A 15,690-nucleotide genomic window follows, 5' to 3' on the forward strand; every position below is an offset into this window, starting at 1 on the left:
CTTCTGACAATCTGGGCAGTTCCTTTGTGAGGCCCAAGAAAACAGTGACACTGGGTGAGTTCCTAGAAAGGGATAAGTGTGCTGACATCACACGCCAGAGAAAAATTGGACTGGACTGAGCAGTCCGGTATCACAGCTTCAGAGAAAAAGCAGGTTTGCTAACACAGGAGCTGGCAAGTCTGAGAGGAAGAAATCGTGATATATAGAAAAACTCACACCTGGAGTGAACTGGGTGATTGTCAATCAAGAGAGACTGACACATCCATCATTTGCGCCTCTGTGCCCCCTCTGTCGGCCAAAATGGCAAGGCAGAAGGACATGACTTAACATGGCTCACTGCCAACTTCATCAGCTCCCATGACAGGACTTCTAATTCTGAACTAAGTACATACATAAATAAGTAATACTGTTTTTATTAATAATACTGTTTAGTACATCATGGTGTTATGTGGTTTGAGCCAAATAATTGCCCACCTTTAACACACCTATAATCCACCTATAATCCACCTACACCCACATACACAACAGCCACGCACATCAATGTTTTTTTTTTCTGATGGATGCCAAGAATGTCCATGTTAACACAAATCAGGATGGGTTACATTTAATACACCCACATGCAGGAAATACACATCCACCCAGTCGAGCGTCTTCAGAAATAAATACTTTGTGTAGAAGCTTCAGAGTGCAAAACAGCAGATAAAATTAAGCTAATTGTTTACAAGACAATTGGCACCATGATCTAATTATAGAGGTCATCCGTGTGCTAACTGATTTAATAGCTGTTTATGCAGGGCTGCATTGATATGCATTTAGTTAGCATACTAACAGGATTAGCTTTGATTGTGCTGTTTTGAATTTTGATTTCCTCTGAATATAATGAGCGTGTCATTAATTTTAATTCTGTTGACTATGTGCACAGAGAAAAAAAGAACCCAGAACTGATGCTGATGCTCTTAAATAATAATAAAAATAACAATAATAATAATAATAATAATAATAAACTACTACTACTAACAACAATAATAATAATAATAATATAATATTAATAATAAAATACTACTACTACTACTACAACTAATAATAATAATAATAATAGTAATAATAATACTAAACTACTACTACTCCTACTACTACTACTGATAATAATAATAATTAATAGTAATAATAATAATAAATATTATTTAAAAAATAATACTATTAATAATAAAATACTACTACTACTACTACTAAAAATAATATTAATTAATAGTAATAATAATAAATATTATTTAAAAAAAATAATATTAATAATAAAATACTACTACTAATAATAATAATGTTAATAATAATAATAAATAGGATAATAATAATAATTAAAATAATAAACTACTACTACTAATAATAATAATTAATAGTAATATTAATAATAATAAACTACTACTAACAATAATAATAATAAATATAAAAAAAAAAAATATTAATAAAATACTACTACTACTACTACTACTAATAATAATAAAGATGATAATAATAATTATAATAATAAACTACTACTACTACTACTAATAATAATAATATTAATAATAATATACTACTCCTGCCAATAATAATAGTGATAATAATAATAACAATAATTATAATAACTGAAATAATAAACTACTACTACTAATAATAATAATGATAATTCATAATACTAATTATTATAGAAATAACAAAAAAAATAAACGACTACTACTATAATTATTATTATTATTGTTATTAATAACAACAACAGTAATAATAAAAATAAAATAATAAATATTATTATTGTTATTATTATTATTATTAATAATAGAAATAATAATAATAAAATACTACTACTACTACTACTAATAATAATAATAATAAAATACTACTACTACTATTTATAATAATAATAATAATAATAATAATAATAATAGTAATAATAATAATAAAATAATAAATATTATTATTGTTATTATTATTAATAATAATAGAAATAATAATAATAAAATACTACTACTACTACTACTACTACTACTACTACTACTAATAATAATAATAATAAAATACTACTACTACTATTTATAATAATAATAATAATAATAATAATAATAATAATAATAATAATAATAATAATAATAATAATAGTAATAATAATAATAAAATACTACTACTAATAATAATAATAATACCAATAGAGGGCCGATGGAACACATTTGTCATTTATACAGATACAGTACAGTGCAATTAAATGTTTTTTCCACATATCCCAATCTAACATTCCGTATGACAACCCAAGGCTCAACCCATTAGGCTACCACTGTCTTTCAGCAAGATATTAAATCTTACAAACCCCATTTTTGAAAAAGTTAGAATATTTTGTAAAAACGCAGTACATAGAAGAATCTGTGATTTGTAATAACTGAAAGGAAAAATCCAGCTTTGCCCTGCATGGACTGAGATCTCTCCAGAGCCCTGAATCATTGGTGAAAGATGCCAAAAGATCAATGTGACATTGCAGAGAGAAATGTGCTTTTAGAACTGATGGACAATTCTCTCCCAATTCTCACACAAATAAATCTTTACTTGGACAGACTGATTCTGTGGTGATTCCCCCTTTTATATATTTTTTAAGAATTTTGAAAGGGTTATTTTTGCTTGTATTTCTTCTAGGTTAGATTATTATAACTCTTTGTATGAGGGTGTGAACCAATCGTCCCTTCATCAGTTGCAGATGGTGAAGAAAGCAGCAGTCCGTCTTTTAACCAGTAATGTCAGTCCTGGCTTCCCTTTATTGGCTGGTTTTTAAAGCCTTAAATGGGATGGCACTACGCTCCTGATTAGCACTGCACAATCACTTGGTGTTTTTAAGACAATGCTGAAGACATGTCTTTTTTACTTTGGCGTTTAATACTGGTTGAGTGGTGTAGCGATTGTAATTCAGTTTTAATGAATTTTAATATGTAGTATGTTTTATAAATTAGACTTTTGTACGATTGGATTTATCTGTATCAGATGTTCACAAGTCACAAAATATGAGTCTGAGTCAAGTCACGAGTCTTTAGGCTAGAGTCTGAGTCGTCAAGAGTCTTTAGGCTAGAGTCCGAGTCGTCACAAGTCTTTAGACTAGAGTCCGAGTCAAGTCACGAGTCTTTAGGCTAGAGTCCGAGTCAAGTCACAAGTCTTTAGGCTAGAGTCCGAGTCAAGTCACAAGTCTTTAGGCTAGAGTCCGAGTCAAGTCACAAGTCTTTAGGCTAGAGTCCGAGTCAAGTCACAAGTCTTTAGGCTAGAGTCCGAGTCAAGTCACAAGTCTTTAGGCTAGAGTCCGAGTCAAGTCACGAGTCAATATAATAAACACAAAACATATATTGGAAATGTAGCATAGAAATAAACAAATAATCTGTAAATTCAGATTAAAAAACAACAACAGATTAGCGACTGTATTTTGCCATTTTACTTGGTGCCTTTACTTTCCTAGTCATTGTGCAAATTAATGTTATTTCCATAACAAGAAGGTACCAGTTAAAAGCTTAAAGTGATACGTTTTGTTTTCATTGCAAAACAAAAGCGAACAATAAATAACGCAGCACAGCGGCCAAAATCCAAAACACAGCAAAGAAAATCATAAACACTGCTTACCTTAGCTTATGTTTTTCCAGATGCTATTAAATTATAAGCGTTTGTCCCATTAGGAATATAATCCGTTATTTTGTAAATGTGCTTACAATTAAAAACCTCCAAACTTTTCCTTGTTGTGAAGTAAAACAAAGATCAAGCGTTTCATTAACACATCATCTGTGTGATGCAAACTAAATAAATGCAAATAACAGCATTTCTTACTAACAATTAAATTCAGAAGGTCTGATTGGTTCAGAAAGTGGTCTGTCAACCATTAGCGCCAATTCTGTAGGAGCGGTTCATTCACTCCAGTTGTTCCTGTGAAGTGCACTACGTAGTGTATTCCACCACTTTAAGTGAGATTCCAATCCAGAGGTAACGGAAATGTTCAAATAAAGTGAACTTCAAACTGTGTAGGGAGTAGGGAGCGACGCTTTATTACTACGCTGGAAGCTGGCTGGAACATTTACCCATTGCGTGCGTTGCGGGTTAAGACGGCCGGAGCGTTATTAGAGAGCAGAATATTTATAATAATAATAATAATTATATATATATACTGTATATATATATATATATATATATATATATATATATATATATATATATATATATATATATATATATATATATATATATACATATATATATATATATACAGTGTATCACAAAAGTGAGTACACCCCTCACATTTCTGCAGATATTTAAGTATATCTTTTCATGGGACAACACTGACAAAATGACACTTTGACACAATGAAAAGTAGTCTGTGTGCAGCTTATATAACAGTGTAAATTTATTCTTCCCTCAAAATAACTCAATATACAGCCATTCATGTCTAAACCACCGGCAACAAAAGTGAGTACACCCCTTAGTGAAAGTTCCTGAAGTGTCAATATTTTGTGTGGCCACCATTATTTCCCAGAACTGCCTTAACTCTCCTGGGCATGGACTTAACCAGAGCTTCACAGGTTGCCACTGGAATGCTTTTCCACTCCTCCATGACGACATCACGGAGCTGGCGGATATTCGAGACTTTGCGCTCCTCCACCTTCCGCTTGAAGATGCCCCAAAGATGTTCTATTGGGTTTAGGTCTGGAGACATGCTTGGCCAGTCCATCACCTTTACCCTCAGCCTCTTCAATAAAGCAGTGGTCGTCTTAGAGGTGTGTTTGGGGTCATTATCATGCTGGAACACTGCCCTGCGACCCAGTTTCCGGAGGGAGGGGATCATGCTCTGCTTCAGTATTTCACAGTACATATTGGAGTTCATGTGTCCCTCAATGAAATGTAACTCCCCAACACCTGCTGCACTCATGCAGCCCCAGACCATGGCATTCCCACCACCATGCTTGACTGTAGGCATGACACACTTATCTTTGTACTCCTCACCTGATTGCCGCCACACATGCTTGAGACCATCTGAACCAAACAAATTAATCTTGGTCTCATCAGACCATAGGACATGGTTCCAGTAATCCATGTCCTTTGTTGACATGTCTTCAGCAAACTGTTTGCGGGCTTTCTTGTGTAGAGACTTCAGAAGAGGCTTCCTTCTGGGGTGACAGCCATGCAGACCAATTTGATGTAGTGTGCGGCGTATGGTCTGAGCACTGACAGGCTGACCCCCCACCTTTTCAATCTCTGCAGCAATGCTGACAGCACTCCTGCGCCTATCTTTCAAAGACAGCAGTTGGATGTGACGCTGAGCACGTGCACTCAGCTTCTTTGGACGACCAACGCGAGTTCTGTTCTGAGTGGACCCTGCTCTTTAAAACGCTGGATGATCTTGGCCACTGTGCTGCAGCTCAGTTTCAGGGTGTTGGCAATCTTCTTGTAGCCTTGGCCATCTTCATGTAGCGCAACAATTCGTCTTTTAAGATCCTCAGAGAGTTCTTTGCCATGAGGTGCCATGTTGGAACTTTCAGTGACCAGTATGAGAGAGTGTGAGAGCTGTACTACTAAATTGAACACACCTGCTCCCTATGCACACCTGAGACCTAGTAACACTAACGAGTCACATGACATTTTGGAGGGAAAATGACAGGCAGTGCTCAATTTGGACATTTAGGGGTGTAGTCTCTTAGGGGTGTACTCACTTTTGTTGCCGGTGGTTTAGACATTAATGGCTGTATATTGAGTTATTTTGAGGGAAGAATAAATTTACACTGTTATATAAGCTGCACACAGACTACTTTTCATTGTGTCAAAGTGTCATTTTGTCAGTGTTGTCCCATGAAAAGATATACTTAAATATCTGCAGAAATGTGAGAGGTGTACTCACTTTTGTGATACACTGTATATACAGTGTATCACAAAAGTGAGTACACCCCTCACATTTCTGCAAATATTTTATTATATCTTTTCATGGGACAACACTATAGAAATAAAACTTGGATATAACTTAGAGTAGTCAGTGTACAACTTGTATAGCAGTGTATATTTACTGTCTTCTGAAAATAACTCAACACACAGCCATTAATGTATAAATGGCTGGCAACATAAGTGAGTACACCCCACAGTGAACATGTCCAAATTGTGCCCAAAATGTCAATATTTTGTGTGACCACCATTATTATCCAGCACTGCCTTAACCCTCCTGGGCATGGAATTCACCAGAGCTGCACAGGTTGCTACTGGAATCCTCTTCCACTCCTCCATGATGACATCACAGAGCTGGTGGATGTTAGACACCTTGAACTCCTCCACCTTCCACTTGAGGATGCGCCACAGGTGCTCAATTGGGTTTAGTCCATCACCTTTACCCTCAGCTTCCTCAGCAAGGCAGTTGTCATCTTGGAGGTTGTGTTTGGGGTTGTTATCCTGTTGGAAAACTGCCATGAGGCCCAGTTTTCGAAGGGAGGAGATCATGCTCTGTTTCAGAATGTCACAGTACATGTTGGAATGCATGTTTCCCTCAATGAACTGCAGCAGTTTGTACTGACTGTACGTGCCGGAGGGGGCGGATGTCAGTTGAGAGGTGTCCTCAGTCAGCGGTGAAGGATCGAATCAGTATAGAGGACGCAATCAGGGTAATTGGATACGACTAGATTAGGGGAGAAGAGTGGGAAAAATAGAAAATAAAAAAAAAAAAGTAAATGAATGAATGAACAATTGTTTAACTTCTATAAAGACTGTTATTTTTTGTATTTATTTTATATCTCTTGTTATATATTTATATTTCAATTTTTTAATATATGTATAAATACTTTTATATCTCTATATTCTTTAAAGCTGCTGTAATGTTCCAAATTTTCCCTTGTGGAATAATAAGAGGCTTAAGGCTATATTATAATATTCTATAAAGTTTCACTCGTTTTGACTTTTTTTTTATGTATGTTGCTGGGAGAAAATTCTATAATGTTTTATAAAGTTGATCAGTGAAAACATTTTCTGGAAATACTTTTGTTTTCTTTAATCAGTTAAATAAAAATTAAATAGAATAAACAAATCACAGCTTCTTTTTTACAAAACGTCCCAACTTTTTTAGGCTTTGGAGTACAGGCTAAGAGGTTATTGGAGTTTGTGGTTTCACATCTTGCTGAAATGTTTTTTTGTGGTTCTGTTTGTGAGACTTGCTTACTGAGAACTAGCGCTTCATACTGAGCCTTAAATCTGCTGCAGAGCTGAAATCCTGCTAATTAAAAGTAATTCTGGTGGCACTACGGCGGGCGAGAAGCCACGCGGTGAACCCCCACGAACAAACGTTCACTTAGTATTTATTCACTTCTGTCTTCTACACACATACAGATGTTTTTCACTGCTGTTTAACGACTACCGCTTCGGGTTCAATCTGTTGTATGTTACCATAGCATACAGCTAAAGCTAATCTTGTACAGAGGATATTACTGTATGTTTTAAATAAAACATACATGCTAATATACTAGAAGAATTAAAAAAAATAAATAAATAATACAGTGGACCCTTGACTTATGAACTTAATTGGTTCTGAAGGGCTGTTCTTTAGTTAAACTGTTCGTTAGTTAAACCTATTTTTCCCATAAGAAATAATGTAAATAGAATTAATCCGTGCCAGACCTCCCAAACACCCCCTTACCTAACCCTTCTAATGTCTTAAATGGTCTTTTTTGTTATAAATACAAGTATATTTCCATTAAATCTTAAATTATAGAATAGACATTACTGTAATACACAACAATGAACAACAATACACAGTAGTACTGTACATAAAACACACATCACATTTCAGTACAGTACGTGTGCTGTACCATACACCATAATACATTTCCTTCTTTTTTTATAAAATGTATCTACCAGAAACAACAATAACTCTCATATTTCTCTATTATTTCCTTCTTTATTTCAATAGTGAGAAATAGAAATAATGCTTTACTCAGCGATTTCCTTCTTCTCTCTCACTCACTGTCCCCTCTGTCTGATACACAGTGACAGCTACTGGCAGGAGTGATTATACAACAACAAATGTTTGTTTGTTAGACTCTTAACAACACATGGGGGGTCAATTTGTTTCTCTATAGGTATTCATGAAGAGACTTTATAGGGATAAGGTTTGCATGACTGTTAGGGTGTAGTGTTTAATTGATTTTTTTTTTTTGTATCTATTTTTAGGGCCCTACTACATTCATGGGAAAACATTGTTGCAGGCATTTGTAAAGAAAAGAGCCACATTTCACATCAGTCATTAAATTAAACTCATAAATAAAATAATAGAATGAATAGAAGCTACAGTACACAGCACAGCTACTTTAACGGTTGAATGTAAACCTAGAACATCCACTGACAGTGCAAGACTTTATGTTCCGTCTCATTCTCGTCCGCGTCCACAGAATTGGTTGTTAGTTTTCCGAACTCAGTTACCCGAGTCGTGTTTTTAGCTGCTTTACACTTCCACATCTTTAACATTTTGAAAAAGCGATTGCTAACTGAATTGCCGTAGCGACTTCAGACTCGACTCGGACTCGTTTCAAATGACTCGGACTTGACTCATAAAATGACTTGTGTCCAACAAAAGTCAGCAACATTAGTAAGGTGTGATAATTATATATATATAAGGTGTTAATGTTATGGTTGATGTTACAGGTTTGCCATTATCTGACACATTTGTACTAATTATTGATGTATTTTGTATATATGAAAAAGCTGAATTATTTATAACCTGTGTGTTTTTGCAGCACAACATTCTGTGGATGATATGGGCTGGCAGGGTGATCTGGACATTCCTCTACCGTACAGTATGTACACTCTTATACACACTGTACCTACTATACACACTCGTACATACACACTGTACCGACTATACACACCCGTCCTACTATACACATTATACCTAATATACACACTTACACACACTGTACCTTCTAAATACACACATATACACATTATACCTACTAGACACACTCATATACACACTGTACCTACTATACACACTTTTATACAGGTACAGCACTGCTATACACACTCATATACACACTGTACATATTATACACACTGTACCTACTATACACACTTTTATACAGGTACAGCACTGCTATACACACTCATATACACACTGTACATATTATACACACTGTATTTACTATGCACACTCACATACTCACTGTACCTAGTATACACACTTGTTCTACTATACACACTCTTACACACGCTGTATCATCTGAATACACACTCTTACACACACTGTACCTACTATACAAACTTTTATACAGGTACAGCACTGCTATACACACTTATATACACACTGTACATATTATACACACTGTACCTACTATACACACTGTACATATTATACACACTGTACCTACTATACACACTGTTACACACACTGTCCCTACTGAATAGACACATATACACACTGTACCTAGTATATGCACTTGTTCTACTATACACAATCTTACACACACTGTACCTACTATACACACTCTTACACACAGTCCCTACTGAACACACATATACACACTGTACCTACTATACACAGTCATATACACAATGTTTCTACTATACACACACTGTACGTTCTAAACACACACTGTGCCTACTATACACACTCTTACACACAACCTTCTAAATATACACTGAACCTACTATACACACTCGTATACAGGCTTTACCTACTATACACACTCATATACACACTGTACTTATTATACACACTCCTATACAGGCTTTACCTTTACCACACTTGTATATACACTGATTGTACTATACTCGCACTGAACAGACTACAGTATACACACTCATATACACACACTCATATACACACACTGCTATATACACTTGAGTCTGAAAAGGATCTAAAAGTTTTAATTGGTGACACCAGCAAACTGTCCATAACTGTGTGAGATCTCCAGCGATGTGTAATAAAGATGCTTAGTGCTGCACTTTGTGATGTTCAGTAATGTGAGTGTATGAGGGTAAATTGATCCTCTTGGTAACACTTTGAGCCTCTAAAAGCTTCCTGATTGCCTGCTTCTTTGCTTTTCTTATGTAAACACGTATGCATCTCCAGTCAGAGTCCAGCTGTTTGCACACTGGAGAGAGGAACACGTTTTAGCTACTGCAGCACTTCAGTGAATGCTGATCACAGTTTGAACGGGCGGGGCGCTTGGTACCAGTGTCCCCTGGGTTATGGATTAGTCTCGCTGTGTTTATTGCTGAATGTGGTGGTTATTAAGTCAGATTTGAACAACAGATTTATTTGATTTTGGATCAGACTGCTGACTTTAACAACCTGCACCTCATTCCCCTCCCCCAGACACCCATCACATTCACTACAGTGTATGGACAAAAGTATTGGGACACCCCTTCTTATTTTAAAATTCAGGTTCTGTACTGTACACTCCTATATGTTCCTAAAAATCCTATTTGTGGTTTAGAACACGTCCACATAAAACGAACGCTGGTGAGTTGTCCATGTACCTTATATGGTACATCAGTGTGTGGTTTGGTACACATTAAAATTAAACTAATGCTGGTGAGATGTTTATATACCCTATATAGTACATCAGTGTGTGATTTGGAACACATCTACTGTACATAAAGCTAGTGCTGGTGTGGTGTTTATATACACTTTATAGAGTACTACACAGAGCTTGTGGTTTGAAACACATCCAAAATAATCTAACACTGGTGAGGTGTTTATGTACGCTATATAGTACATCAGTTTGTGTGTAGTATACTCTATGTAGTACTGCATATAAGGTATATAAACACAGGGTCGCGGGGGGGGGGGGGGGGGTTGCTGGAGCCTATCCCAGCTTTTCAATGGGCGCAAGGCACACAGTAACCCTGGAATGGGCGGCACACACACACACACACACACACACACACACACACACACACACACACCCATTCACCTATAGGGCAGTTCAGTGTCTCCAATTAACCTGACTGCATGTTTTTGGACTGTGGGAGGAAACCGGAGCTCCCGAAAGGAAACCCACGCAGACACGGGGAGAACATGCAAACTCCACACAGAAAGGACGTGGACCGCCCCGCCTGGGAATCGAACCCAGGACCTTTATGCTGTGAGGCGACAGTACTACCCACCGAGCCACCATGCCGCCCACCATTAGTACAGGTTATTTTGAAAGTGTTCCAAACCACAAGCTGTAGTACATGTGTGTACTAAATTAGTGCTTGTGAGGTGTTTATATGCCTTATATACAGTACTACATGGATCGTGTGATGTGGAACACAGCCACATTAAACTAGTGCTAGTGAGGTGTTCATGTACCCTGTATACGGTACTACGTACATTGAGATTTTGGTTTGGAACACATCCAAAAAAATAAAGTAGATGAGGTTTTAATATACCATACATACAGTACTACCTAGTGTTTTAGGTTTGGAACACATCCGAAATTAACCAGTATGGGTGAGGTGTTTATATACCCTATATACAGTAGTACACAGAGCTTGTGGTTTGGAACACAGCCACATTAAACTAGTGCTGGTGAGGTGTTTATATGCCCTATATGCAGTACTACATACAGCTTGTGGTTTGGAACGCAGCCACATTAAACTAGTGCTGGTGAGGTGTTTATATACCTTATATACACTACTACATAGAGCTTGTGGTTTGGAACACATCCTCATTAAACTAACACTGGTGAGGTGTTTATATACCCTATATACACTACTACTTAGAGCTTGTGGTTTGGAACACAGCCACATTAAACTAGTGCTGGTGAGGTGTTTATATGCCCTATATGCAGTACTACATACAGCTTGTGGTTTGGAACGCAGCCACATTAAACTAGTGCTGGTGAGGTGTTTATATACCTTATATACACTACTACATAGAGCTTGTGGTTTGGAACACATCCTCATTAAACTAACACTGGTGAGGTGTTTATATGCCCTATATACACTACTACATAGAGCTTGTGGTTTGGAACACATCCTCATTAAACTAACACTGGTGAGGTGTTTATATACCCTATATACACTACTACTTAGAGCTTGTGGTTTGGAACACATCCTCATTAAACTAACACTGGTGAGGTGTTCTACACATAGCCTACAGTGAATATGGTGCAGTGCACTACAATACCGGCAATACCAGTTCAGTGTTTGGTTCATGGTGTTTCTTTGCCTTATATATTAAACATGGTTTGTGTGATTTGGGACACGACACATAAATTGGAGCAGCTCTTTAGTTACTGCACACTTTCTAACACTGTACACTTGATCAATCAGCTCTCCACGCTCTGACCCACTTGTCTGTCTCTCGGTTGTCATGGTGATCCATCATCGGGGACAACTGATGGCAAAGCGGTGCGTCTCATCTGGCAGCGCTGTTGAGAAAAGGCCACCCGGTACCAGCCGGGGTAGATCTTTATCATCCGCTAAAAACCACACGACTGACAGCGATCAGGAGTCTTTATTTTTCTGACAGCTTTCCTGATGGAAACTGAGCTAAACGTCTGTCTGGACACCGAGACAGACGTGATGAAAACGTCTCTGTCCATGCAGGGGACAAAAATATATATAAACAGCATTGATTTAAAAACACAGTTCATCAATCTTAGAACTAACGAAGTCAAAAGAAATGAGATTTCAGAACAGCAAACACAAGGCCGCAGTAACTCTAGTGTGGTTTACAGATCTGAAGGTAACGGTTCTCACCACGCAGGTCTCACTTGATTTGATGATGTAAGTCCATCAAAGGTAACCTGATAACAGAGGTGGAAAGTAACGAATTACATTTACTCGCGTTACTGTAATTGAGTAGTTTTTTGTGTACCTGTACTTTTTAAAGTAGATTTTACAACCAGTAATTTTACTTTTACTTAAATATGTTTTGTATTAAGAATTGTAATTCACTACATTTTAAATAACATCCGTTACTGAGTAAAAAAAACGCTTTAAAAATTTAGTCTGGGAAACTGCTGCAGTGAATTCTGCGATGGAAAATAAACTGGTGCTAAAATAAAGGAGCTGTAATCTAGGTATAGAGTAGGGAGGGAAGGGTGATTTTAAAAGTTTAACATGTTTGGAGTTTGATGTTTCGTTATTCGACAACATAGTCTGATGGCAAAGTTTTGTCTTACATCTTGAAGGTTTTCTTCGGGTCATTTAGTGAAAGTCACAACACCTGTAACCTTGACTTGTTTTGAGTTATGAGATTTGCAGTATGATGTTGTTTGGTATTTGTTGGTGATGAAAAGAAGGCTGGTTTATAGAATCCACAATTAATGCCAACTTCAGTGGTTATACAGATTGAAAAGGTTTTATAGGATGGTCTGTACTAAAATGACACATTACACATCCCTAATGTTTTAGATGTTATATCAACATGTTTTTTTTGTATTATATATTAATCAAAAACAACTATTGTGAGATAGATCCACTGGTCCTGTTTGCATTACACAGGAGAGACACCCCCCGCCAAAAAACTAAGTAACGTTTACTCTGAGTACATTTTAAATGAGTTACTTTGTACTTTTTACTTGAGTAGATTTTTAGACTAGTAATTTTACTCATACTTAAGTAAAAATTCAATGAAGTAATAGTACTTTTACTCAAGTACAATATTTTAGTACTCTTTCCACCTCTGCCTAATAACCTTGGGGAGTTAAACTAGTTTGCCAACAAGAATAGATCAAAATATGTCATTTCCAACAATAAAATGTAGGGCTGCCACTAACCACTATTTTTCTATCGCTTGATCTATAGAATCTCATTTAAGCTTCTTTTATTTTAACAACAAACTGTATAGCATAATAATACGGCACAAGACTAAATGTAAACATGGTTTATGTCTATATGATCAAATTCTCAAGTGCTCCATATTAAGCAAAGTGCAACATGTGTTTATGGCATTCCATACACAAAGCAACATGCTTCAACTTATAGCAGAAACAAAATATGTGCCAAGTGTAAAGTTTGGTGGAGAGGGGGTTATGGTGTGGGGTTGTGTTTCAGGAATTGGGCTCGGCCCCTTAGTTCCAGTGAAAGGAACTCTTAATGCTTCAGCATACCAAGAGATTTTGGACAATTTCATGCTCCCAACTTTGTGGGAACAGTTTGGGGATGGGCCCTTCCTGTTCCAACATGACTGCGCACCAGTGCACAAAGCAAGGTCCATAAAGACATGGATGAGCGAGTTTGGTGTGGAAGAACTTGACTGGCCTGCACCTGATAGAACACCTTTAGATAAGTTCAATCTACTTAAAAAATTTGAGGAAACCGGTTGCCTTAAAAAAGTTAAGTAACGTATAATGAAAACTTGAGTTAGCATAACTTAAAACATTAAGTTATTACACCTAAAAGGCAAGTTGATTAAACTTTATTTTTTTGGTTATACCAACTGCTTTTCCCAATAATAAGCTCAATGGACAAAAATATTGATTTCTTCTTAGTTTTCATGTTAATTACGTTTTAAATATCAATTAGAAATGTTTATAGAAAAACAGACAGAATAATAACATTATTTTTCTTTATTTCACTTCAGAAGTATTTACTTAAAATACAATATGTCAAGAAAACATCTTAAAAAGTTCTGATGAAACACAAACAGCTCCTCACAGTAACCATGAACCTGTACTCAGTTTCACACAGCAAGCTGATTTCTTAATGTTTGGCTGCAGCTCTCTAAAACAAAACAAAGAAACAAGAAACAGAAGTATTAATATCAACATTAATACCATTCATTTAAGGATTAAAATAAAGCAGGCCAGCACACTCTTTGCTTCGTATGAAGACTAGCATGCTAGCATGTAGCCTAAACACGGCAAATAAAGCAGCGCTGTTTGATTATTTATTTAGTGTCAACATTAATATCATTTATTTGAAACAAAATTGTAAAGTACAACACTTACCAAAATTGGACGGAAGATGAAAAAGTCCCATCAGACTGGTGTACATGCTACTCAAAAATAGCATAATGAGTAAAAAAAAAAAAAAAAAAGGTTCCACTTCACAAAAGACAAGTTTACTTTTGCAAAAAGCCTTAAATGAAAAGTAAAAAGTAATTTGCAACAACAGGTTACAAAAGTTAAAACAAATGGCTACCCCTACACAAGAAAATCATTTTTGCCTGATTCACCAACAGAAAGCTGAAAAAGGCGGACTTACATGTAAATGGGGGCGTTTTTCTGTTTAATTACCTTAACTTTTTTAAGTTAATCTGATAGAAAAGTATTTTTTTTTGTTTAGTAAACTTAAATCTTTTAGCACATTTAAATGTGTACTCAAATGAGTACATTGTACTCTGCATTTTTTAGTAGAGCAAAAAAACTTAAATAATTTATGTAAGTTGTACTAAAAATGTTTGATTAGATATAAAGTCCGGGCTAACAGTGCAGAAGGTTCTGGAAACTGAGCATAGTCCAAACGTAATGGGCGCCTCAGCAGGATTTCCTGCAAATAGTTGTTGGATTAAAGGGTTGATAGTAAAACTGTATTTCAATTTAGACTGTTTCTATGGTAACCACCTTTAATATTAGTTAGCACATCACACTAGAGCACCCCCCCCTCCCCTTCTTTTAAATTCATATACTCGTTTGTACGGCTTCTGCTCTCATTTTCGGACACCACTCCACTGTTTTTTTTTCCCGTTGCGTCCAGCCGTCGGTTTCGTTCGGACTATTTAATTAGTTGTTGAAT

The 15,690-nt window shown here is 36.1% G+C and overlaps 1 protein-coding gene across 1 annotated transcript in view; it reads left to right on the top strand.

Moving 5' to 3' along the window:
• Positions 1-15,690, top strand: part of LOC134334237 (protein shisa-6-like) — a 189,978-nt gene that overhangs the window by 64,624 nt on the left and 109,664 nt on the right. Inside the window, exon 4 of the mRNA XM_063016477.1 lies at positions 8,754-8,813. Coding sequence (XP_062872547.1) covers positions 8,754-8,813 — 60 coding nt within the window. The remainder of the gene's footprint in view (positions 1-8,753; positions 8,814-15,690) is intronic.

This window comes from Trichomycterus rosablanca, chromosome 2 (assembly GCF_030014385.1).
Source record: "Trichomycterus rosablanca isolate fTriRos1 chromosome 2, fTriRos1.hap1, whole genome shotgun sequence".
Classification (NCBI taxonomy): Eukaryota; Metazoa; Chordata; class Actinopteri; order Siluriformes; family Trichomycteridae; genus Trichomycterus; species Trichomycterus rosablanca.